Source organism: Salminus brasiliensis, chromosome 3 (genome assembly GCF_030463535.1).
Source record: "Salminus brasiliensis chromosome 3, fSalBra1.hap2, whole genome shotgun sequence".
In the NCBI taxonomy this organism is placed as follows: domain Eukaryota; kingdom Metazoa; phylum Chordata; class Actinopteri; order Characiformes; family Bryconidae; genus Salminus; species Salminus brasiliensis.
In genome coordinates this window covers 27,925,489-27,953,413 of record NC_132880.1, presented here as the reverse complement: position 1 = coordinate 27,953,413, position 27,925 = coordinate 27,925,489, and the positions used below count along the sequence as shown (strand labels likewise).

Genomic DNA, 27,925 nt, shown 5'->3' with positions numbered 1-27,925 from the left:
CTTACATCAAATGTCACCAAATATACTGTTGGACGCTTGGAACATTGTTTTCTGTTAGTGACTGACCATTCAGCTCCCATTCCTTTAAAACACTGACGTCAAGTTTCTTTGTGTGTGCATGTAGTGGTACACACTCAGGACTCATATGTGTTGTTATTTGTCGACTACTGATGTGAAATAACTGCTTTATAGTGCGTGAATGCGGTATGATTTGGGTTTCTGGAAGGTGTTTGGTGTGAAATGCACCTTATGATGTGTTTTGGAGCAGTTTCCTTTAAAATGCATCGCAATATAGTGTACATGAATAAGTATTAAAAGTACATAAGTACATTAGGAAGATCAGTTTCTCAGCCTTCTACTCCTGCACCATGATTCCGTTTAACCACCAACTGACACGTGTCCTTTTCTTTTATTTAGAAGCTGAAGAAAATTACATAGTTTTGAGCACTTTTAGGAACATGATTTCATAATTTGAGCTACAATAACTCATACTGTAATCCCCTCCTGTTCGTATTCCTATTGCATGAACAATCTCTGATGCAGGGCCAAATAACTGGTACATAGTAATAATAATAATAATAATAATAATAATAACAATGATAATAATAATAGGCACCTGAGATAATATAGTAAGCAAACAATAATTTAGCAGAAGTAAAAAGTTAGGAAAAAGAAGACAGGAAGAAAGAGAGCAAGACAGAGAAAGAGAGAATAAAAGTGAAATAGAAGAGATTATGACATAAAATAGCATTTGATATTTCCATCAGCAAATCTGAAAGCATATGATATGTATTGTACCATCACTTACTGAGTACATTTGTCAGAGAAAAATGAGCACAAAACCAAGCATATAATATATTATAGTAGCTCTAGAGGGAAAACACTGGATATCCAACAGTTCAGTTAATTTTATGCAACGGTTATCTCTCAGTATCTCTCTGTAAATATATTTTATGAATACATATAGTTAACTACGCTACTACCTATCCTATTATTATTTTTCTGTCTAATTATATACTTTCCAGCAGGAGCCAGTCCTGGTCTTGATTAATAATCACTCAGATTCTTGCTCTATAATTTACACTATGAACTACTACAGTCAGGAAAACAGCATTCATCCCTATAAATACTTCCACTTACCATGTGTATAACATTTCTAACAAGTGCATCTGATTTGAAACAGTAGTTTTCCCTTTGTTTGTTTATGTGATTGCTCTACAAGTACAATAAAGGGAATTTAGAAACCATTACATAAAGCAGGGTCTAAAAGTCTGAGCTCACTGTGCTTACTGTGTTTTCACTTATACTGCTAATTTTTGGAATAAGAAAATAAAAAAATTCACATTTATTTTTGTTATTATATATCTTTCCTAGATAATAATTAAATGTAAGCTAATTTTACTGACATTTCTCACTCTTTTTTATTTCATTCATGCTTAGGCAACAACTTACACAGCTTAAGTCCAGCTTGAGTACATGCTGTCATTTAAGTAAAAGGGAGGCCCATTGAATAGTAAGAAATTCTGAAATTTAGGTCAATATGTCAAAGATTCTACATTCTACTTAAACTGTTGCAATGAAAATGTATTAGTCAACAATGTATTAAATCAGGAAATAATTCAAAATTAAAATACTAGTGCTCAGACTTTTACATCCCACTATAGGTTCATTGTTCTTAAATGGCAGATGTAAAATGTTTTATGGTAGTAACCCTAATTGGCCACCAGGGGGCAATCATTGAGCCATATATAATCCTTTCTCCATGTGTGACATAGCAGAGGAATCATAAATGGGACTCAATATTATTGCATTGTGATGTTAAAATTCTGTTGTGTTGGAATTTCGATCTGTGATGTTCACCCTATGTTCCACTTATCAATGTATCTCCTCAGTCTCTCATGCTCCATATTTATATCTATGTAGACATGTCTAACAGTTGTTTCTTACAACTATTAGATGTAGCTTTATCATAATAAGACATCGATTTAGTAATACTGGTGGTAGTAGAATAGCACTATAAGTCATAGTAATAAAAGTAAGAAATTGGACAAATACTGTTAGTGGAACAGCAAGTCATTGCAATACTAACTGTTGCACATGAATTTGTGCAAAGTCAAGACACAACTGAAAGGACAGCCTCTGCTACAGATAACAGTAAACATTTTGAGGCGTATCCTTCTTGGATAAATGAGCACTGAACAGCCTTTAAATATGAAGATGATAGCACAAGAAAACACCAAGCATACCGAGCGTGGCAACACCAAGGAGCCGGGCATGATGTATTCAAATGGGCTAATTAACAGCCAGATTTTCTCAATGCACTCTTATTTGCAGGTCTAAAAAATTATGTAGACCTGTTGTAAATTATAGTTGAAAGAATATGAATAGGAGCAAACTGGTGGATTCTGTGTGTGCGAAAGGCACAAAGAATAAAATGGAGGAGACCTGGATACGTCATTTAAATGGGTCTCCCCAATGAAATGTATCTACTATTATACATTATATACACTTCAAAAGGGCAATTTGACCAGTCTTTCCAAAATATCTGCATAATTAAATGGTTAACATGTAAACAAAACCATTCAGAGTAATTTTGTGAGAAATGCTCTTTTTCCAGAGCCTCAAATTTGTATATAGTGGAACTAAATGTCTGACAATTTAATGTTTACTAGAAACAGTGTCTGATGGCTGAGGTGTTTTTTCACAATAGTTTGGAGGAGATCCAGGCTTTCACCATTATCAACATTACATATAAATAGATAGTAACATGTTGCATCGCAGCCTCTGGTTACTATCATTAACAGTTTTTCTTCAATTATCCACTTAACAGCTAATTACTCTGAATGACTCTTGTGGATTGGACTATGCAGAAAGTTTGAAAAATCTGAGGAAATAGTTTTAATAGATCTGAATAAGCATTGTCAATGGACTGTAATCGAGGTTTTTCAATGTTTCGCTTTGCATTGCTACATTCATCTACCACCTTTTGTTCCGTACAACAAGACAATGTTATAAATAGTAACTTCTCATGAAACAATTGTGACAAAGACGGAAAAGTCTATTTCCCCAAAATATTAGGGAGGAGTGAACAATGTTGCCAAAGAGTACAACAATAATTCCATTAGGTTTCATACATTTATGCAAAAATCTAAATCATACAGTTGTTTTTGATTATTTTTTGTTTACAATGTTTTGATTGCTTTACCCTTCATCGTTTCGCTCCCCCTGAAGTGTTGCCGTTACTCTAACCTTGGCTAATATACCCCCCCCCCCCCCCCCTTGTCTTGCTTGGATAATGTGTTGAAATGTCAGCTGCAGTCAATCTCAGGCACAAAGTTAAAAATGAATCCCTCCCTTCCTTCTATGTCTCAGTTCTTTTTTTGGTCTAACCTCATCCCTCACACTCTCTCCTCCAGCTTGTTTTATCACCCTCTCCCTTTCTTGCTCATATTTGACACCCCCTTGAGCCCTTAAAGCTCTTGTCCTCCCTTTGCCCTTTCCCTAACCTCCCACCTCCTCTGCTGTGTACTCTGTACAGTGTGTGTGCATAAATGTGTGTGTATGTGTGCTGTGCTTCACTCCCTCTAGCATGGTGAGGCGCTCATCCTCATGTGTGCGTGGTAGTGAGGAGGCGGCACAGCGGAGGGGGGCGTGGCCATCGGGAGGGACTGAGGGACGGGGCCTCCTGAATGTGAAGAGTGAAGGGTGTGGGGATAGGAGGAAGAGGAGGAGGAGCTCGCAGGTTGCAAATGATAGCTGGCTGCAGAGGATGGCCCTGATGAGGATGGAGGATTGGAGGGCAGGCTGCTTTTGGGCCCCGAAAGTGGGGGGGTCTGGTTGAGCTGGATGGAGATGTCGCTGGACACCTCGGACACGCTTCGTCCACGCTGAGGAGGAGGCCAGGACTCAGGGTGCAGGTACTGACCACTGTAGTCACTGCACTCGGACAGACGGGGGCGATAGAGAGCTGGATGGGGCCGGTACATCTCTTCCTCAGCGTAGCGCTTCATGAAGAGGTAGACCGACATCACACCGGCACCCTGACGGAGAAAGGCGTGTGTGTTGAGAAATGGTCATCTCACAATGTAGCATCTTTATGGAGGTGGCTTAGTGGTGCAAACTTTTTAAAAGAACGATTTTTGTTAAAACAATGCTAACATTATCACCACAATCTCACCAAATATATCACAATGGCTTCACTTATATGAACGTTGTGTCACATTTGTTTGAGTTTAGACCCTCACACTGCGGCATCTCCGGTGAAGCAGCAGCCATATATCCAAGGCAGCAAGATTGGCCTTGCTCTTTTTGAGTATGTAGCATTGCACTGCGCTCCCCATAGCTCTGCCCCACACGTCTTAATACAAATTTAAATAAGAATAAAGTTCAACTATAATCTAGAATAACTATATCTAAAACATTGTAGGTTATACCTGAATACATTCAAAAGCAAGCTCAAACTAAAGGAGAAATATTAACAGAGGCTCTCTACTTTAACTCAAGAATAGGGGTTTGTCCACACATAGTTTCTGAAATAATCAATTTTAGGGTGACCATATGTCCTCTTTTTCTAGCACATGTCCTCTTTTAGAGGCTTACAAATGTGGGAATTCAAAAAATCCAGAATTCCTAAGTTTGGCTTTTATTTTTTATTCCATATTGACATTTGCTTTTTTTATACTCTGCACTGTGACACCCTCCAGTCCCCTTTTCCCATTTTTTGATAAACAAAATATAACAACTTGAATCAGTTGTGTTTCCTGTGATGTCTCTTAACAGACTGCAAAGAGACAAGAACACAAAACCAAACAAGAACATCAAACATCTACTGTATCTCCAAAGTGTGTGGCATGTACAAAATATTCACCTTAATGCAATATTAATGGGAAATGAAACTGTCTATGAATGCTTATGCCGGTGTAAGCAGTCAGCAGAGGTACTAGCAGCTAACATGAAGCTGCAATGCGTCACTTGGGTGTGATTTACTGCCACTCATAGAGTGTGTTTTTTGCTAACATTAATAAGCGTAGCTCTTGTGTCTTAAGATAGAAGATATCAGCAAACTGTGATGAAAAACAATACAGACACAAACAGCATTCTGTGTAGGCTGATTGTAAGTGTATGCACTGGTTGCTAATTTTAATGCATTCTGATAAAGCTGAAGCGTGCTTTCATTTAAATATGGATAAGGTGAACCCTGTGAATATGCATATGTTCAGTAGTAGAATAGGCACTAAGACTTTTTGCGAAGAAAATTAGGGCCAACATTAATGCATATTGATGAAAGGTCCTGTGAGTTTAGCAGCTAGCGGCAAATGCTGCAAATGCTGCTGCATTGTAATAAGGAGAGGCCAGTGATAAGAATGCATAGTGTTCCAGACTGAAGTTAGTTGGAGTTTAGTTTGTGTGGCTAACCTCTTTCAGAAGGAAAGAGCTGGCAGCAAAGGCGAAAGACCAGCCATAGTGGTAGTGGAAAAACTGCTCCGGCTCCCTTGGCCTGTTCATCACTTCATCATTAATACTGGAAATGTACAGCACCAGACCCACTACCAGACTCAATCCTGGGGAAGCAAGGGAGTACATTGTGAACAAACATCCACCAAAACAATGATTTACTAAATAGATTAAAAGATATTATAAATGTATATATATATATATATATGCATATATATATATGCAGTCCAAAAAATATATACAATAAGTGATTCTATGATTGGGCTGCCATTTAAAAAGCCCTCAAGGTAATAATTGTGGGCATCCCAGTGATTTACCTACAATGTCTATTAATTCATTCTTAGTTAATGATACAGAGACACCCTTTTAAGAGGTAAAATGTAAAGTGTTTTAAGTGCTGCATATATGTTTCTGAATCTGAAAATTGCACTTAGAGGTTATTGTAAAGGACCAGTCACTTAAATGTATCTTTACTGTGCAAATGAAAAAATTATATTTACATTCCTATGCAAAGTTACTATGTATAGTATCTTGCTGGAAAAACAGCATATTTAGTTCAAGCTTAGCACTTGATCAGTATAAGGTGTGTTTTTGTTTGAGGTTGATGGTTTAGCTGATCTGCAAGCATGATCAACCTGACTAAGCTAGATAACAAATATGACCAAGCTTGACCATGCTGGTTGACCAGCATAAACAGCAAGACCATGTTGGTTAACCAGCATCACCAAGCTGCTTAGCCAGCATATCCAGCATTACCAAGCTAGTTGACCAGCATAAACAGCAAGACAAATTTGGTCGACCAGCATGACCTGCATCACCCAGCTGGTTGACCAGCATGACCAGCATCACCCAGCTGGTTGACCAGCATGACCAGCATAATCCAGCTCGCTGACCAGCTTGACCAAGCTGGTAGACCAGCGTAACCAGCAACCAAAATCAAATGCAAAATACACTATGCCAGTTAAGAGCTGGTTAAGCAGTTAGATAACCAGTATAGGGTTTGTGTTTAACTGGACGATTAGCTTTTCAACCACCTTGGCCATTAAAGACTAGCTTAGACCATCTGAAACCAACTGCCAGAAAAAGCTTGTCTATAGCAGGGAATATTTAACATTTTAAATGTGCATACTATAATATTCTTCCATATTATACTAGGTTACTATGTGAGAAAGCCTACTGCACTTTCTCAACCACTCCTCATAACTGGCAAGCTTGTGATTTAGCAATATTGTTTTTCGTCCGATGACGAAGAAACGCCTTGGCAGTAATTATGGACGACAAGGCGAGGGAGAGCTACATCAGAACAGCAAAACACTGAGCATGTCATATCATGATACATTTGCATTAAAAGAGTGTTCAAATGTTGCCTTTGTTATGATGGGGAAAGGCTCTGCAGTAATTGCAGAGCAAGAGTATGAGCAAGAGCGAGAGGGTGAGAGAGTGAGAAAGAGAAGGAGGGGAGGAAGGAAAAGCCTCTGGCATAACCAAACACATTAACACAGTCTGTCGCAGCCAGCTGTCTACATCAGGAATACCAACAAGCCATGCTTTTACATATTTCCATTTCACATTCGGAGACATGTAGCGCTCAATCGCGCTGTTCCGGCACTCGTGTTATGTCTTGAACTTTGCCTGATGCAAAACAATAACAGCTTCTGTTCTCCTGTCAAAAGCAATGAAGTCGTATTCAATGAAGTGTTCAATAACCACGCTGAAAATTTGCACTCCCTGTATAAATCAACCGGCAGTAATCAAATGACGGATAGAAGGTGCATAGAGAAGTGCTTCTCATTTTTTTGCATTTACTTTCCATTTGTTGCAGCTGCTGTACACTTCAGCTCCACAAATAAAATATAGCAAGAAAAGGGCAGTGGTCCAACTTCAAATGCAACCTTAAACGAAGCTCTGGTTGTTCTGACTTTCCCTAAAATAATGGCAATCTTTAAGATGTAGGGTGTACATGTACTGTATACAATGGAAATACATATCTTTATATGAACATTTTTAATTTCCCTCTACTATAAGGGTTATTCTTATCTTCAACATGATGAGCACTGGGGCCCAACTTTAAAGAAATAATAAAATAACAAAAATGTACCCCTGGTCAAATTACACATTATGTTGAATTTCTAAGTAAATATTGGTGAATAAATCTTTTACAGCAAGCAATATATAATTCTTTTTTTTAAATATAATATGAAAATGGAGCACATTTTAAATATTTTTTTAATGTATCACATTGAACATAAAACATAACTTTACATATAGTATGTGCTATTACATTTGAACATGCCTCAATGAATGTGTTTTTCTTTTTAGAACATTTATTTATTTATTTATTGTTTTTAATTGATTTTTAGAAACATGTTCCAAGTGTTAAATTAAAGAAATAATATAATAATGTTTTTCTCCCAACTTTATTTTGTAATAATCGGTATACTTTCAGAGTAAGTATAATTCAGCTAATTCTCCAAAAACATATGCTACAAAATGTTGTCTTACCACATCTTAGCCCCCTCCATCTTTTATTTGTCATAAAGATATAGTAACAGAATCAGCTTGTTTAATTTTAAGGAACAAAAAGAGGTTGAAAACATAAAACCACAGATATTTTAAGTGGAGCTCAAAAATATATAGGAGATGATTTACAGTGTTTTTTTGAGAACAGCCCAGTAGAGCACTATTTCAAACTGTATTTTCAAAACTGTTTCTCTTGGGTAATATTTCACACTTAGCTAAAGCTGTGAATACCGAATGACACTGTGAGTAGATATTTAGCTTCCTAGAGCAGCCTGTTGTTAGAGGAGTTGAGCATATTTTTAATTGTAAATACTTTATTTTGTTTGCTTTATACAACATATTTTAATAGTATTTGACATTGTATTGAGGTGTACATGTCTTAACAATCAAATTTACTACAAATTAAATGTTTCTCTGACCATTAAAAGTGATGGTGCACCGTTCTCCTGTGCTGCACTGCTAACACAAACATGATCTAAATATTCTTGAGTAATACAACAGTCGAAGCATTAGCTTTGTCATCATGAATTCAGTGAAATCACAAGTTGAGAAGAGGCTGGTTTCTGTTACAGTCCAATGATCCAAAGCATAACTCAAACTTCACCATGAACTACTTCAAGAAACTTTTGCTTTACAATGGTCCTCACAGTCTACTGGCATGAACATTATTGAAAATATGTTGCTAGATCTTAAACATGCTGTGCATTAATCAGGGTCACCGTATGGAGGAAGAAGAGTCAGGTCTGGCAGGGGCCCTGAAATGTATTAGAACATTTTATTTTATTTCAATATTAAACTATTACACTTTCATCATAGAATATTTATTTAAAACATTTTCTTTTATTTTTCTTTAATGGCAAAAAGTAAACATCCAGGGCCTTAGTACTTTCTGACTTGCCTTCCCTCTTCTATTTACATCAAATGGTTCTACCCTCAAAACAGGTGTGAACTGAACTTGCGAGTAGTGCACTCAGTTGGGAGTGAATCTACGTTTTTCTTTAATGTACTGCAACTAGCTTAAAGGGTGCATGCACCAACCATGACAGCTGTGGTACTTGCATCTGCATAGTCACTGTGTGTGGTTGTGCACCTCTAAAAGAAAAAACATTTTTGTTTTCATAACAAAGACATCATTCGTGCTTTTAAGGGAGTCCCAGTTTTACCGCTTTCTGTATCTTTACATCAGGAGATTAGCATTCTAACTGTAGCTAATTGTTAAGCGTCTGGCTGTTATTTCAAATGACTGTTTATGTCCTAAGCAGCAAAGTTAACACTAAAATTTTACACTGCTGTTGTCAAACATTATTAGCGAGGTGTGTTAAGTAAGTTACTACAGTTATGTGTCTATCTGAGTAATATCTTTGATGGGGCCAAAAAAACTAACAGCTCCTTTCATGCAAGACGGCTTAAGAGTATCTCAGCACTACAAGTGTTTAACAAGGAAAAAGGGCTAAAAATTCGAATGTGGCTAAAAATGTGTGTGAATCTCCCAAAAGGGTAAGCATGGGTTTCAAACCTTTACATGTCACATTACTTTGAATTATAATTTCTATTTTAAGTTAATAAAATATGAAATTTGAATATACGTCAAACAAAACATGCAAATTATTATACCACAACGTCCCCAAATTAGATTTGGGGACAGTTTTAAGGGTAATAAAATCTGCCATGCTTTTTATTCTTAAAGAGTAAAATAGGAACATAGTGATAACTAAATTTGCATTAATATTTTTAAAATCATGCTTTTAGTACTTTATTACTTATAATCTCAAAAGTAAATTGCTACTTGATTTATGAATATTTAAAATGTTATTATGCTCAAAATTATGATAACAGGGGAGGTATAAAGAAATTCACAATTTTTTAATTGCTGAGTTACAAAGTAGAGAGGAGAGTGCAGATGTTTAGCAGATATATGATATTGTTATTCTATGTTTGGCTGCTGTTTAGGGCACTACTTTAAGACTGCAGCAGTACCTGCTCTGGTAGGACTGTGTTATAGAGCTGTAATGTTGCCTGGCAAAAGCGGCACTGCAGCAGCTGCCTAAGCATTCCGGACCAGCTGCAACCAAAATGAAAACAACAACAGGAAGTCCTCGCGGGACATGTTGACCTCGCTCCAAGCGGAAGGGGGTGGGGGGAAAGCCAGAAATGCTGGGGGGCTCGCTAAATCTCGAACACTCCCAGTGATGCCTGCGGGTTGCTGTGGGGCCTGCTGGTAGCTTTGCAACTTCTGCAGTAACGGATACTGTGCAGCTTATTTGCATTAAAGGGCAACTGTATCCATTATGTCAAAATCCAAAGCACATTTTGCCATTTGGCATCGGGTGTTTAAGGTCATTATCTAAACACATTCGAATTACATTTCCTGTTGGACAAAACAGACTGGTCCCCAATTAATGCATACAATGATATCGTATCAGTGATCATGGCCAAGGCTTTTATTAAACCATTATTTAATGGCAATCTAGCTACACAATGTTTTATAGAAGATAATATCAAGTGATCCTGCTGTATTAAGTTGCAGTAATGTCCTTCTGTTCTGATAAGAGAAAGATTGTCAATAGCAGTGTAGTTTATCACAGATACTGTCACAGGTATAATAGACTACAAGGAGGTCTCCTTAATATAGTGATGCAACCATCCTGACAACTGACAAATTAGAAGATTGATAGAGTATGATGTGCTGAATAGATATATGAGCTAAATGGTCACAGATGTAGGCACTGTTTTGTTTTTAATGAACCTGGTTGGATGTTTTTTAACTTAACTAAATATGTACAGCATATGGATTATATGCTATATATGTATTATATTAAGTAAATAATCAGCATTGAAAAAAAATGATAGGTATCTTATTATTAATATTTTACATATATCAAAAGTCAAATGGCCTATCTTCATCATGCTGCGTTTCTCCAAAGCAAATACATTTCAAAAATGGTTTTAGATAGGTGAGTCTGCCAAATGCCCTATTTTTATAGAATTATAGCTAGTTGTTCTTAAATCATCTCAACTGAGTATTTCTTTTAGTATTGACAGTACAATATCAGTCAGTAAAACAAATTGGTAATAGGAACTTATTAATGTTTTTAGTTTTGTTTTGCACAGATTCAAAATCTGAAGCTTAAAAGATCAACAAGATTTTACAGAAAACCCCACTGTCATGTCATTTGTACCAAATATAAAAACTAATATGTATTTTAGTCAAAATCACCTGCCAAATTAACACTGGTGCGTACTAAACTGGGCCATGTCTAGATGGCCATATCACCTTATGTATAGAAGGTGATACCTCTTAATTCTTAATTATCATGTTTTATTCAAAGTCAGGGATGCCAGAGAAGGCTCAGCCACAAAGAACCTACTCTAAGCTCTCTTTGTCTGTGCCTAGTACAACATACATTTCAGTATGAGTGGAGCCCATCACAGCAAGCCCATCACAGAGGCCCTTTAGACTGTGGCTTCATTGAATGAAAACAGGATAACAAAAACTTCAATGATTTCATAAAGAGGTCATGACTCATCATATTACCTCATCTGAACCCAGGTCTGTGTAATTTTTTTTTGCACTAAATAAAAAAAACTGAGGATCAGCCAAGTTTAGCACTGTGACTCTGAGCCAATCTTCATAATAACATTCAAACCCACTTAGCTACATATCCTCAATAGCCTGCTCTTATCACAAGCCTATAACGACCATCATAGTCAACAGAAAAAAGAGTCCATCAGGTGTTTTTTCTTCACCCATTGCAGGTGGATACATATTGAGTTGTTATTGTTCAGTGAATTATCATAGAGGGAAATCAAGAGCACAGTTCATTAAAATGCAGAGGTCTTGGTGGACTAGTGCCTCCCAGATGGCCCTGGCCTGGTTTAGATACAGTTTTGAAAGAGAGAGAAAGCTATGAGAGTCGTTAGCAGGGCAATCCACCTATCAAATCCTTCATTATTCATTATTAGGTAGATAAAATTGACATTCATATCATGAGGATATTTAATTTTTTCTGCTGTTCTGAATTACTTAGATGTCAAGTGTTATGTCATAAAGGTTTGTCTACAAAATGCATTTAAAGCCATTTTTTATTTTTGTTTCAGTGTAATAGGGTGGGAATAACCCTACACAGACAAGATATTTAAGTGATGAATTATTTTGATTGACTAAGAGAATAAAATGTGTTTTTATTACTATTCATGTGTAATACCTAGGGACTGCTGACACAGATGCACACACAATGATTGTCTTGTCCCTGTTGAGAAATACGGCCAATACAATAGGACTCTCTGGGGCGAATAAACATGAAGCTATTGGCACCGTGCCTAATGCCAGATGGGCCAGAGGGGTATAAAGAATTGGAACTGGTTCTCTGAAATGACGGTGCTCCATCCAATACTTTTGGGGAGTTGGGGATGAGGTAAGGTGATAATCATTTAGCATCCGGACCTCTAGGTTCACACTAGGTTCAGTGCAATCAAATGTTTACAGTAATGCTTTAAATTCTAGTATACTTGCTGTTCTACTTTGTGGTAAAAAAGTTTGACAGCCTCTTCACTGATTCCATTTATTTTGTGTTGTTTTGTGTATTCCGGTTGGAAATCTCATTTGGCGCCCATAACTGTACTGATTTTTTGTGCTCATATCAGCTTAATAGACCTTGCACCCTGCCCAAATTTCTGGCGTTTATTAGTAGGTGGTTTATGGTGGTCTAAGTGGGTCTTTGATGATCAAGGTTGTTGAAAAGCAAGTGGTTCAGGTGAAAAAGTATCCTTTGCTCTTGACCTGACACTGGGGACTTGACCATCAAATGCAAATGAAAACACCCAATGCAGTTTAAGAGCTAAGCTAATTATACAGCTTTATCAGTTCTACCGGCTTGAGCTGACCAGGCTGTTTTTTTTCAGCAGGGTAGTAACTACTACAGCTAGCCTAATTATTCCTGCCTGTGGGGTGAGTTGTGTTTCTTGCATACACTTTGCTTCCTGCTGAACTGAAATTATATAGTTCATGTTTTCTGTTGTAGCAGTGATGTGCCGATGGCATAAACAAATACTGGTTTAAAACATCAGCCAAATTTAAATCAATTATCTGCTGATACCAATAAGGATTGTTTTAATTAAACTCTTTAATTGAAATTAATAGTAGCATAATAGCAGCATTTATGTCAAATAATATCTTGGTTATTTTTTGATGGGCATTAAATTAAATGCAGCATACTTTGGAAAGCAGTATCCTTTTTTATATTATATTAAACGAATTTAACAGTATGTTGTATACACTTTGGATCACCTGACAGAATGAAGAAAATTCCAGAGACGAAGGCTAGGATGGTGCGTTGCGGCCGGATATGGCCGATGTTGCTGATGACGAAGGCAGTGAAGACGAAGAGGAGGGAGACCATTGGGAAAGGGGTCGCTGTCCTCACCATTTCTGTGAGAGGAGGGAAGGAGAAATCATAATGAAATCATGATGCATTTAAACAAGCACAGCAGAAGATGGGGAAAACTGGTGAATAAAAGCTACAGCTGAATAATAATAATAATAACAGCTTCTATTGCGCTCCCTTTAATATCGCCATTCTATTTTCACCATGCAGCTTTCTCAATCACTCTTTTATTACAACATTGCTTATTGTGTGTGAATGACTGATACGGGTCCCAATATCAGTGGTATTGTTCAAAGAGCAGAGCAGCACGCATACTTTTTTGAATATGTGAAGTACCCCTCCAGTAGAAGGAGCTTTTATATTACAAAGTACAGTCAGCATTTTGAGTAAAACTCATCCATTACAGAGGAGTAATAGGCCTATTCTGTTTTCTCCCTGCTGAATAATGCAGATTTGAGCTACTAGTATACAACAGCAAATGTGGTGCATTGCAGTTAGGGGATTTAAATGCCATGCCAACAGTAATTAAAATATACTACATCAATATGAGTTGGTCTTTACATTTGTTGATATTTGCCAGTAAATGTGGTGATGTAATATGTTGTATTTATGTGTAAATAATGCACACATTTAAATAACACAAACGAAATGCAGCAGTTCTTATGGCAGATACTTTGTATAATGAAAGCATCTCAGTTTTAATGTGAGGCAAAATTCTTTGCTGATTAACACAGTCTCTTAGCTCTTATCATGTTTATTTTGATGCAGATTTTTATTTTTAGGTTGGAAAGCTTGTGTAGCTCAAACAACAGGCTTTTTAAGTACTGTTACTATATGTCTTTGGGTTATATGTAACCTGGCCTATGGGGTAAGCTCTGTCACTTGCATTGCTTGTCACTCTGCTTTTGACTGAATTTTTAATAAATGGTTGGTGCCTAATGTGAAGCAGAGATGTGAAAGCTGATTGTGCACATATATGGTGCATTGTCTTCAAATATTTTTCAAATAATTTAGAAAAAAAAAAACATAAGGTTTTGTTCTCCCTCCACTACTTGTTACTTTCAGTAAACCAAACAGTGGAGTGAGCCATTTTTAGTACTGTTAGTGTGCTCCATTCAGTAAAGGATGATTTTCTTGGTGCTAGTGTTCCACTGTCCAGTGTGATGGCCCTTACTCAGTATATTTGCTGTGTTCTCTGTCGTGATCTCGATTTCTGGCTCAGTGAAATATTCTGACGCCACACATCTCCCCTTCTCTGGCCCTGAGAGAGAAAGAGACACAGGCAGAGAGAGAGAGAGGGAGAGAGAGAGAGGGGTATGAGAAATGAGGGACACCAAAAAGCGACCGAGGGAAAAAGGAGAGGGAATGAGATGGACAAAGATTGACAATGACAGAGAGACACTGAGACAGACAGTGAGAGAGACAGACATGGTTTAAATGGGGACAGAGAGATGAGAGATGAGTGCAAATGTGGAAGACAGTACTAATAAGCATGTATGTATTTATTTAAACAGTCATAATATTTATTCAATATGTTATTTATTTGTGGTTTTGTAGAAAATAAAATAGAATAATAGTAGCATAATGTATCATACACATTATGTGTATAAATATAGCAGTCACATTTAGTTAGAACAAGATTTGTATTGGTGCTTTTGTTCAACATGCACTCTTATTTAACAGAAAACTTCATGTTTTTCAGTAGAAGTTTAACTCCTTTCCACATTTTTTCAATGTCAGCTCTTTAAGCATCTTTCCTCTATTAAAATTGTGACACCTCACTGACGCTGTAGCAATAAGTTGTTATGTAATAAAGGTGATCTGTCAAAGCTGAAAAAAAAATGTAGATATCATTTAGATATATTTCTGAACTCTCCTTCTGATCAACAAACATGCATAGGAATATAAGCCATACAGTGTATTGCTGTGGTCCATTTTAGATTAAATAAACACTTATAATATGTATACATATCAACAATGTGGCAGCAGAGACGTTTACTGAAGACTTCTACTAAATTCAGCTGTTCTTCACTTTATTTGAAGTGCCCAAGTTCAGATCTGTAAATGTTTACCTGAGAACTGATCACTGATCATATAACAGATCTACTACAGACCATCTCAACATCCTCAACCAGCTGTGAAAGACCTGCTTGTTAAGGTTAATGTTGGGATATAGGGCCAATGTTAGGATTAGGGCCAAAATAATTGTTTGAGTTGAGGTTAAGGTTAGGATTAGGGCCACGATGAGAGTAAGGATTAGGTTTTAGGTTGAGGTTAGGATTAGGACCAGGGTATGTTTTGGACAGTGGTGGAGGGGGGGTGGCTTTAAAAATAACACAATAATTTTTCCCCATTGTCTCTGACTGGGCTGGCAAAATAACTGCCCCAAACGTTTTGGGAAATTATTGCCATCTAGTGGTCGGATGAAAGAGTTGTGTTGTCAGGCAGGTTGAGTCTGTCACCTCAGTGAGCAAGGCTGGATGTAGCTATAGGTCGCTGAAGCAGAGCTGGTTCGAGTTAGGTAGCTAGCTAAGGTAGCTAACAATGGATATAAGAACATTTGTTTTAAGAAATCAACCACAGCCCTCACCCACAGAAAATGATGTGTCAGGTGAGTCAGCGGTGAGGGAGTGACCTGTTTAGCATAATTAAGCATTAGCTGTGGTTAGCTTACTTACACTTGCTAATATCAGAACCCCTGGGATACACCTCTGGTTAACGTTAGTTGAAGTTTACGCTATAGTTACTGTGTTAAAAATAACTTAAGCAAGCTTAAGCAAACTTAAGCAAATGTAACATGATTATAACATTTGATTAACTTTATGTCATTTTAAAATGACAAATCCTTGACTAAATGTAAATCATCATTCTGTTTATACATTCCTATTAACTTGGTTAAACGTTACACTTCAGGGTAGCACCTCTGCAAAACACCCTTTAGTACACTGAAACTATAGTTTGAGTGTAAACGTGAATATTTCATTATATATGTGTTTAAAAACAGTCAAGTATTTTTTGTAAGAACACCTCCTTGTCCATTTTATCAGTTCTGCTTATCACATAGGAGAACTATGTAGTTCTATAATTACTGATTGCAGTCCTTCTGTTTCTCTGCATACTTTATTACATAAAGTATTCTATATGATCAGAGGAGCTGAAAAATGGATATTGTGTGTAACTAATAACATCTAGTGGCGGTGAGTGTGTGTGTGTGTGTGTGTGTGTGTGTGTGTGTGTGTGTGTGTATGCAAATATAGTGTGTATGTTTGAGGGTACTTTATCACACAGAATAGTCACTCAGAATTCACTGGATGTTTGGTTATGGACAGGTGGGATAATCCCCGGATGTTTAAAATGTCTGGCTCTGCCCTTGGTTTTTGGTAAGGTTGAGCTTGGTTTTGCTTAGTGGAAGTAACATATAAAGTCTACTTCCTGTACCATCATCTTAATGCCAGTAAATCATCACCAACACATATTCAAGATATTTACCTCAGTGTATTCAGATAATTCAGTGCTGCTTCTGCACTGATATGTTGTTGATGTGTTACTGATACATTAAGAGGTTAATGTAAAATGTAATGCAAAAATCCTGTTTTGGGTCTACTACTATAGTGGTATCAGGTAAACACATATGAGATAAACTATTCTGTTTATCTCCACCCATTCTCACTGAAGTTATAAGGAGTGTTTCAGCCTGCACTGCTTTTTGAGCAAGGCATAATACAGGGTAGCTGAGCTCATTCACAAACAGCAGTCTTAAAAGCACAGCCTGTTTCATTCTAAATGATAAAGATAGACTGAAAAATGGTCATGTAAAAAAATATTATGACTGTTTTTGGGTTATAAATCAGATGTAAAACGTATTAAACATAATTGGTATGAAGGGTCTTTATAGTTCAAAAACTTACCTCATCACAAGATCTTTTAGGGAGCGAAAAATGTTTGTTTTAGGGCAGAATATAGTATACATGCAGTAGATAAGATTTATTTTGTGTTGGGATATGATGCATACAACCATCTTTTAGGCATATTATTGCAACAGACACCTCTCCCTCAGTCCCTCACAAGGGAAAGAACCAGCCAGCACTGACAGCAGTGGCCGAGCATTAAAACAAGGTGACATCATCCTCACACTTCTCCTAGTCAGCCATTCCCTGCCAAATGGTGTGGCACCATTTCAGTCCACCTCAGCACTTCCTGCTCGTGTTGTGAAAACAAACCAGCGTGCAACACAAAGAACTCATTAATGCAGCATTTTAAAATTTGACCATTCATATGGAAATTAGTTATCTCCTCCCCAGCAGACCAAGACAATGTGCATTTTATAATTTGCTTTAATGAAATGGTAAAAAGCGTGTTGCATCAATTTGCCCACGCTATCTTTCTGGTTCAAGCTGAGCAGCCAAATGGATTAATGATGCCATTGGACCACCTTCCTGCAACACAAATCAAATTAGATTTTGGCAGGTGACAAAGTCTGATTTGAAGGTAAAAAGTGAAATTGAGGGAAAAAAAAAAAAAAAAAAACAGTGATGTCACTGTTATAATATGTACCATTTTCATTAGAGATGGCATATCAGTATCAATTTTGAAGGATGTTAGTATTGGGCCAGCATCAGCAGAATGTGCTGTATCAGATATCATCAGTATTAAAAAATAAATCCAATTCAATTCAGAAAGAAATCAAAACCTGCTAATAATAGGGCATCTCTTCTTGTGTGGAAGTCAAGTTGTATGAGCATGCCTACCTTTCAATGCTCATCACAGGTGAGAAAAATTATGCTTTGAATTTTTCTTGGTTCAATTGTAGTGGTTGCTGTAGTGGGCAACAACCCTGCTTTTCACATGACAGAGTAGGGCTTGACTCCCCAGCTGGACAAGCACATCACACTACACTAATATTGCACTACCTCATAATGCTAAATTTGCCTACTTGCGTGACATTACTCAAAAGTAAGTCACTCTGAATAAGAGCATTAGCCTTATACAGAAGCATTAGCCATAAACTTCATAAAGCATAAAATTCCAGGCAAAATATAAAATATGTAAATGTAAATATAGAATTTTTAAGATAACATTTTCTTTGTATGCATACTGAAGTGCTTGAGTTAAAAATAGCTAATTTTAAAGCTGAGCAATTATAAAGAAAAAATATATAGAATCAGTAGCAGTATACTTTGCATCCAAGATTTCAGTATCTATAAGTAGTTTTAACTATGTAATTGTCTTGACACATCCAGGTTTGGACCATCCATCTTCACTGAAGCTATGTAATATTCTGTAGAAAGATTACATTACATTACAAGATTACAAGTGACATCTGAATCATGTTACACAGAAAGGTTAATGTAGCGTTAGTTAGACTTTTTGGTGTGGCATGCAGTGCTTGCCCAGCCAGGAAACCAAGCTCTAGTCTGCCATGAGGAAGTCAATGTTGTTACCTATTGCATTACACTAACTTCTGTTGTATGAGGGCAAGAAATTAAGATATAGGCCAACATACAGACCTTTTGTTATATTTAAGAGCTTAACCCTATGTAGACGTATATATCACCAGTCATCATGCTGTAAATTCATAGTAAGTATTATTGTTATTTTCTGTAACAAGCAAATAATTCCATCAGAGGCATATATTTATGTATTAAGTTTGCATATTATGTGTAGAGCACATTGTGTTTGCACATAAAAACTTTCTACTTAAATAAAGACATAGGGCCTTATTACATTACACCCTGCACAAGGTGCATTGTGATGCTCATTGCAATCTTATAATATATAAACAATGGGCGTGGTGGTCTGGAAATGTGGTGTGTTCAGGTACATTTCTGGTGTATTACTATCTTGGCAAAACACAGGTGCACCACTGACTGAAAACAACTTGGGCAGAAATCAACAGTCAGACTGAGTGCCCAACGTGCATACACCCCCACTTGTTACACACACATGGACACGCAGCAGTGCACAAAGACATAGCATGTGTCAGTTGGCAGCCATGCAAACTTTTACATCAACAATAAACAGAATACAAAATACATTAGCATTATTCTAGAAGCGAGTCAGAGTGCACCTGGCTCTTAAAGGGAATGGCAAGTGACACGCTGACACACCCTTGAATAATTAAGCATGTTTCGAGCTGTGCAAGGCGTACTTTTCCCATCGTTACTATAGAAAAGACACACTGACACACCCTAAATCAACCTGTACAGTGCACAGTTGATGGCTCACCTAAAGTTCACTAAAATAGGGCCCAGAAACTGACAGAAACTTCAATATTTTTATTATACAGAATATATTGGTGTTGTACTTTGATAATAATAGAATTATTAGAGAAAGCATGAATCATAAAGTATTTAAAATATAAATAACACATTCCATATTGGGGGGTGGGGTAGTGTTTTTTTTCCCAGTTGGTGAAAGAGATGGTAGACAATTAATTGAAAGATGAAACAGAACTGAAAGATGCCCCATTAAATATATATATTCTTTGTGCTAGAAATCGTATTGATTCCAATTTATTTTTTCCTAACAATGTTTAGGGCTCCTAAACATTTTTTTTTTATCCATTTTTGAAAATGTTTTTGTAATTACTTCTAACAAACATTTCATTGGGTGCAAAAACTCTATAGTCTATAGGCGACCCCCTTGACTTTTAAGCTTATTGTTCAGTTATGACTTTAATTAACTTTAATGAAACAAATATGTAAAAGATGTAGCAATGAGAGTGACGACTATCCAAACCCTGTAATGGGATAATGCGGAATGCAAAACATGTCAATTGTGAACTGCATTAGCAACAGAGTGCTATTTGAGATGTGGTATAGGCAGCGTACCAGCCACGAAGCAGACCCTCCAGAGGCCAGAGTGCAGTGCCATCTTCACCTCAGTGGTCTGGTTCTGCTGCAGCACGATACCCTCCTCCATCAGCAGCCAGTAGTCTGTTGACACAGCAACCCCAACCAGGAGCAGCCCACATGCCCCGAACACGGAAGAGAGGAGCGTCAGGGCCCGCGTGCTGAATGAGCTCATCTGTACACATATAAAAAGAAAAGAGCAATGGAAATGAATGAGAACAGTAAAATAATCATTGATGGCATGAATAACCTTTTTAAAGGTTAAAAATGGAAGGGTTTCATAGCAATTAGACATTTTTCTAATAGCTCTACAACCATATAAAACGTGACATTATTTATATTTTGTTATATATATATATACAGCATTAGGTTGTATAATAATGACAAGCACTACAAAACCACTTCAGTAACTTCAGTTCTTTTGTAAGTAATCAATTCAGTATTTATAGTTATGTTTACTTTTCCATAATCATTCAATAACAGGAGTGTACAGTAAAGTGTAATGTTGTACATTGTCATTACAAAGCAGCTACGTATTCTCTTATCATCATCCTATGCAGAACATACGTTGGTATAATCTAACCAATTTCTGCCAGTTGTTGACAATAGAAAACAGTGGTGCCAGATCTTAACTGAAAAAGTCTCTATAACACTGCTCTATACAAAAAAACATAGATAAATAAAGAACAAATATTAAATAATTCAAGCCAAGAACACACGTTTCAAGTCTATGTTTAAGCTAAAGGGTTCTATGTTCAGTCGAGTTAGCTAGTACACCACTTCTTTGCCACTTCTTACTACTATTTTAAGTGCCTTTATTATGCTGCTCTCTTGTTTGATTTTGCTGCTGTAAAAACTGACTTTCCCCGTGGGATAAATAAAGTGATCTATCTATCTATGTATCTATGTATCTATCTATCTATCTATCTATCTATCTATCTATGCTGCTGACATACTGCAAGAATCCCATAGGCACACTGGCAGAAATTAGCAGTATAGCAGATGCAGGTGTTCCCCTCATTTCCCATCATTGCCGCTGTACTGCTAAAACATTGTATCTCAGGAGGAAGAAAAAACCTTCTTAGCTTTCAGTGGACGTTCATCATGAAATTTTATCAATGTAAAGAACAACTGCCAGACCCACATAATGTCAGGTTTTAAAGCAACTATATACTGTGCAAATATCTGTGAAAATGGCATCAACACTAATGTAGGAGTACTTGAAATACTTGCAAACAAACATTATTGCAATAAAAAGATTTATTCATATTCACAGTTGCACACCTGCAATGCTACACCAGGTACTACAGTTAACCAACCCAGGAACAGGATATCACTAATATAAGTATTTTTCAAATGCATACTGCATGATGTGCCTTTATAAGACATGACTTATATGTCAAACCAAGAGATTCTGACATATTCATTTAATATCATCCAATACAGATTGGCATTTGAAGAGTTTTCAGAAAGTCTTTTACAGTTTTGGCAAGTGTACAACTCAGCTACTGTATGACTCACTGACGGGGGAAGAAAAAAAAAAGGACAGAAAGTGTCCTTGACGTTTTTTGTTACTAAAAGGATTACCTCAGTGACGTCAAATAAATAAATAAACAAAAGGATAATCATCCAGTGGAAATTAAGCACACACACTTAACTTTTAATTAATTAATTATACACTAGGAAATCATTAATGGTCAAAAGATTGAAACTCATTAGCAGATGATAGGTCAAGTTCTGTGCTGAAATCAATGTGCAGAGAAGTGTCCAATAGCAAACATTTTAATTAGCAATACAACCCCTTGTCTTTTCCCAATTCCTTACAGTAGTATGGATCTATCTGAATGTTCAGTAGGACAACATTACTGCAACAGTATTGGATTGCTTAACAACAAATGTACAAATAGCACAGCAATGGCATTTAGCCTGACTTGGAAAGAATGATGACAGAAAGAAAGATAGAAAGATAGACAGAGAGAGATAGACAGAGAAAGAGGCAAGGTCAGGCCTCCAGTGTCAGTGCATGTTCCACATTCACACTCTGATGTGCCAGGCTGAACAGCTGATTGACAGGCATGGAGAAAACTACTATTCCCATGATTCATTGATAGGCACAATGTAGACAGTGAGTCAGAAAACTGTGGAAACATAAAACATTTTGCCGGAATCCTAATCAGATAGATATCATAATCATAATCACAATAGTTAGAGAGTGTTGTTGAAGATCAACATGCTGGATGACTGATAACTAAGAGAAATTTTGAATTATATAGTTTTGCTTAATTTTTTTGGGACATTTTTGGGAGTTAAGGTGGGTGTTAACACAATGCTAAGGAAAGACATTAGTAGTGATCTTAGAGAATACAGCAGATTCCTCCTGTACAACATCCAGAGAATTCGACCCTTCCCCTCTAGAGAGGCCCCCAAGGTGCTCGTTCAGTCTCTCGTCACTTCAAGACTTAACTACTGCAACTCTCTTCTGGCTGGTCTCCCTTTGTGCAACTTATCCAGAATGCAGCGGCATGGGTCGTCTTCAGTGTTTCCAAGTTCAGCCATGTCACTCCATTGCTGCGTTCTCTTCCTGTAGCTGATTCCCGCATCAGATTCAAAACCCTAATGCTGGCCTACAAAGCCAAGAATGGACCAGCCCCTCCATACTTGATGGCAATGGTTTAAAAGCCGATCTGCACCAAGAGCCCTTAGAGCTTCAAGTACGGCCAGGCTTTTTTCTGTCCTGGCTCCGAAGTGTTGGAATGAACTTCCCTTGGGTGTTCGAACAGCAGAGTCACTCGCTGTCTTTAAATGCCTAATGAAGACCCTCCTTTTCCGAGAGTACTTCGGCGAAGAGTAGAGTACTATGGTCCCAATATTGACTTGTGTTTAGTAGAGTCTAAACTAGCTGAGGTTATTCTTGGGTAAATAGCGAAGCACTTTTGTAAGTCGCTGTTTACTTCTTTACTTCTGTCTTCTTCTACAGTAAGAAAGAATGTTGACATCCCAGCATTTCACCCCAAGGTCAAAAAATTGCAAAAAACCCCAAAGCTACATCTCAAGCTCTACAATGTTCAGGCTCAGTGCAATTAGAAAAAGACTGAACAAGTATGCCTTGTTTGGAAGGGCTACTGAGATAAAGTTGCATCTGGACTGCTGGAACAGTGTCTTTTGGACAGATGAGACCAAAGTGGAGATGTTTGGCCATAATGCCCAGCACCACCTTTGGTGAAAACCAAACACAGCATATCAGCAAAAACATCTCATACTAACCACCAAGCACAGTGGTGGAGTATTGATTTGGGCTTGTTTTGCAGCCACAGGACCTGGGCACCTTGCTGTTATTGAGACAACCAGGAACTCCTCATATACCAAAGTATTCTAGGGCCAAATGTGAAGCCATCTATCCAACAGCTAAAGCTTGAGTGAAATTGGGTCATGCAACAGGACATTGATTTCACGTGCAGCAGCAAGTCTTCAACAGAATGACTGTAAAAGAAAATAATGAAGGTGTGGCAGTGGACAGACAAAGTCCAGACCTCATCCCAAGTGAAATGCTGTGGTGGGACCTTAAGAGAGCTATGCATAAATACATGCCCACAAACCTCAATTAAGTCCAAATTCCTCCTGAATAGATACTGATAAAGAACTGATAAGACTGATAAAGTCACACAGAAAAGCATCACTTCAAGTTATTGCTGCTAAAGGTGGTTGCACAAGCTATTTATTCACTAGGCGCAATTCCATTTTGGCTTGATTTTTTGTTAAAGAAATAATTACAAGGTGGAATCTATTGTGTGTTATTGCTCGATGTTGAATTTACCTCATTTTAAAAGCTGCTCAGGACCATTGTTTATACTGTACTCTTTTAAAGAGCCATTAAACCATACATATACGTCTGTAAGTGTTCATAGTGCTGTATAAAACCAGTATCATAAGAGAGTATTTGTTTTTTTCATTGCTTTAATGTTTAAGTATAACAAGAATAAATTAAAACATTGGTTGTAGCATGTAAATAGTGAATAAATATTTTCAATCAGGAACTACATAAAAAATCTGGAATATTTTAAGTGAGATGTTCCTGTAATGCACCTTTCTTAAAAACTAAACTTTACAATACTCCAGAATTCAAGAAAGGAACTGTCCAGTGCTGAAATCCAGGTATGGGTATTCTTTAAGCTATTCAATATATTTAACAAACCAAATTGCGCCTCTGTCGCACTTTTTTTTTAAAGACAAAGTTCTTTAAGGGTTCTTTACTAAAAGCAGCTACTTAGAACCCTAAGAACTCAATAAACATTAAAATATTGAAATGATTTTTGATATATCAACAGTAGTATATTCATAACAGTAGTTCCACTTTTGTTACTATTTCACTACTGAGTTAAAGATCCTTTTTTTCATAGTTCACTGAATGCCCTGAATGCCACTTCTGGCAAAGCACTGTGAATACAGACTGCAAACACGCTTGTTCTAAAAACTACAGCACCCGTAGTGCACCGGAGACTCCACAGATGGTGTGTCCAATTGAGTAGGGAGTGAGGGCCCGGAGGGGGGTGTAGTATTCTGTTGAGAAGGCAATATGTTCCCCTGTCAGCAGGTTAGGCCAACTGGCATGAGGGGAGTTTGAAATGGTAAGATGAAAAAAGAAATCATCAAAAAGAGGTGAAGGAATGTGCCTAGATATCTAGAGTGGAAATGAATGATGCACAGAAATGTCACACTGAATTTGTGTGCTTGTATGTGTGTGTGTGTGTGTGTGTTTGTGTGTGTATGTCTCTCTCTCTTTCTCTCTCTCTCTGTGTGTGTGTGTGTGTGTGTGCAGAGATTGGGGGGGGAGGGGGTGTGGGGAAAGACCTTGGCCCAAAAATATTTAAGAGGACAGTCTCTCTCTCTCATGCACACGTGCAGACACCCACCCGCAGAGCGCGAGAGCGGGAGAGAGAGAGAGAGGCACGCGCACATGCAATCACATGTGCACACATTCAGTCCTTTGCAGAACACACAGACCACTCATTCATGAGAAAGAGCTGAACTGTTAGCGCTGCGTCTTTTTTTAACTGACTATTACAAAGGCCCCTGTTCAGCCTGTTATGATTGGGCCCCGCCCATTCACGTATGCAAGGTGTTGAAGTTACGTGGTGTGTCTCAGTCTGGACTGCGTTTTGAATAAGGCCAGCGAATCTGATCCGAACTCCTGTACATATATCAGTCTTAAAGGCACAGTCCCAAAAACAGCTGTTTGGATAATAAGATTTTTCAAAAATTATTATATATTCTAAAAATATATAATCTTCTTTTTGAGTGTAGTGGGAGGGTGGGCAGAATGCTGATAGTACACAAGACACACAGTACAAAACCACTTTATAATAAATGGTGGGGTGTGGGGGGGTGTCGTTCCACGGAGCTGTCCAGTGCTGAAGTCTCCGGCAATGGTGCATATGTTTTTTTTTTAAAGCTCTCCACTCAATATATTAATGAACTTAGCTATAGAGTTAAAGCACACACGCGCACACACACACACACGCGCACACACGTCCGCACTTCGCTAGCACCGCAGCACTGGCAGCCCCCCTACAATGATGGACTCGGTAAAACACTAGCAGCGAGGAACATGCTGACTTTCCCTCAAACACATGCTATGAACACGGCAGTGCCAGAGCCAGCCTCCTACAACCTATTCCAGCTCTCTCCCAGAGCAGGGCTGAGACCAGCACAGTGACCGCCGGCAGAGACCACCGCTGCACGATTTCAGCGTAAACCCACTAGAGGAGAGAGGGTAATTGTTTTAGAGAGAGAGAGAGAGAGAGAGAGAGAGAGAGAGACCCCGTCACCCGAGCTTTGCCACATACCTTTAAAGCGTTCCCCGTCATATTGGCGTCATTCTCCGTGACCATCCTGCTGTTTTAAATTCAGCAGCGTTTTACCTGTAATCCCTCTCAGACACACAGCACACACTCCAACACACTCACGAGAAACACACGAACATGCAGATCATCAGCATGCTCCATGTTGCTCTGCAACTCTGGCTCTGCTCTGTAACTCGCGAGCGTGCCGACGAAAGCCAGAGTGGCGCGCATACACACACACACACACACGCACACACACACACACACGCGCGCGCGCGCACTCACTCACCCTCTGAGGCGCAGAGAGAAAGCTCAGGAGCTCAGGAAACCTTGGATGGATTTGGTCGTTCCCCCTCTCCCTCTCCCCCTCTCTCCCCCCCTCTCTCTCTCTCTGTCTCTCTCCTCAGGTCTTCCTCATCTCACTCACTCATTCGCTCGCTCCTCTCGGCACTGCGGAGAAAGAAGCGGCTGAATGGACAAAGTGTGTGAGCGAAGCGCGGGAAGCGCGAGCAGTGCACGCAGTAGGACAGCGAGGAAGAAGAGGAAGGGGAGAGAGAGAGAGAGAGAGAGAGAGGGAGAGGGAGAGAGAGAGGCGTAGTTACTGTAGTTTACACGGTGCACTGATGAGGCTCAATTAGGTCAGTCTAAGAGCAGGGTGTCCATTTCAGCCTTATGATCCCCCCCCCCCTCTCTCTCTCTCTCACACACACACACACACACACGTCCTGAGTGTCCATTTGTATGTGGTGTAGGTTCAATAGGTTGAGGTGATTTCAGGGGAAATATCAGTGTGTTACATTAACAGCACACAGACAGACACACTCAGTGTAATCCTCAATATGCTTTCTATACAGAGATATACTTCAACAGGGTGTGTGTGTGTGTGTGTGTGTGTGTGCATTAGTGAGAGAGAGAGAGAGAGAGAGAGAGAGAGAGAGAGACTATGATCAGCACAGTGAGCACTGTGGCACTAATCACCTTTAAATGATGTGTCATGATTTAAAGGTAAAACCACACATTGATTTGAGAATTGAAGGGATGAGATAGAGAGGGTGTGTGTGTGTGTGTGTGTGTGTGGGGGGGGGGGGGGGGCAGAAACGGAGAAAAGGAGAGAGAGAAAGAGAGAGGGGGGGTGGTCGATCTCACTGCAGTGAAGATATGAATGCTTACTTTGCTGTGGCAGTGAAGTAAGTAATGCTGGACTGCAGCACATATACATGTGTTTATAACACTGCAGTGTGTGTGTGTGTGTGAGGGAAAGTAAGAGAGAAAGAGAGAGGGAGATTCAAGGTGCTGCACTTTATAGCCTCAGGCTCCTCAGTCCACATCTGCACAACAGCACATAAACACTAAGGAAACAAACACACACACAAACACACACACAGGGTGTCTGATGAGTTCAAACGACCGCATCTGAGAATTCTTTGTAACACGCTGAGAGACAAGATCGATAAAAGCTTAAAAATGTATCTGTGCATGTTAATAATTTATTTTATGCTGAGGCCCTGCAGCTCTGATTTTCTTCACAAAACTATGATAACAGAAAAAAGCAAGATGCATACAGCAAGAGGTTCTGAACACTTCACTATAACAATAAACAAATAAAGAGGGGGAAAGAAAAAGAGAGAAAGAAAGGAAGAAAGAAAGAAAAATAGCAAAAGTTAAAATAAAATATTTTGTACATTTTTTACAGTTGCAAAAAAAGTATATGGAAACATCTCCTGTCTTGTCCTTTACCCACATTGATGGCATATATACATAATCCATACCACAATCATGAAGAAATGAACCAAATTTAGAACTACTGATTTGTCCCGGGTGGGTGTTTCAGAACTCTTTCATAGGAGACAGTTCATGTACAGGAAAGAATGGTTCT

At 38.2% G+C, this 27,925-nt stretch overlaps 1 protein-coding gene across 2 annotated transcripts; it reads right to left on the bottom strand.

The window, feature by feature from the left end:
* Nucleotides 1-390: 390 nt before the first annotated feature.
* cacng7a (calcium channel, voltage-dependent, gamma subunit 7a) lies at nt 391-26,418 on the bottom strand. 2 transcript variants are annotated; one of them, XM_072675816.1, is made up of 6 exons: nt 26,339-26,418; nt 20,189-20,384; nt 14,533-14,619; nt 13,262-13,402; nt 5,416-5,561; nt 391-4,040 (listed from the first exon to the last, which is right to left on the bottom strand). In XM_072675816.1, exons 2-6 carry the CDS (start codon nt 20,382-20,384, stop codon nt 3,585-3,587), a joined length of 1,026 nt encoding a protein of 341 aa, XP_072531917.1. In that variant the 5' UTR covers nt 26,339-26,418; the 3' UTR covers nt 391-3,584. The 2 variants fall into 2 exon arrangements, with proteins under 2 accessions (XP_072531917.1, XP_072531916.1); XM_072675815.1 differs by lacking the exon at nt 26,339-26,418 and adding an exon at nt 26,053-26,322.
* Nucleotides 26,419-27,925: the final 1,507 nt, after the last annotated feature.

What these genes read in the sequence shown, in the direction of transcription:
- cacng7a (XM_072675815.1), bottom strand. Translation starts at nt 26,097, where the DNA reads ATGGTCACGGAGAATGACGCCAATATGACGGGGAACGCTTTAAAG. An exon ending in GAGGGTCTGCTTCGTGGCTG is followed by an intron (nt 14,620 to 20,188) that starts GTACGCTGCCTA and finishes TTTCTCTCTCAG; the next exon opens with GGCCAGAGAAGGGGAGATGT. An exon ending in GAACACAGCAAATATACTGA is followed by an intron (nt 13,403 to 14,532) that starts GTAAGGGCCATC and finishes CTCCTCTCACAG; the next exon opens with AAATGGTGAGGACAGCGACC.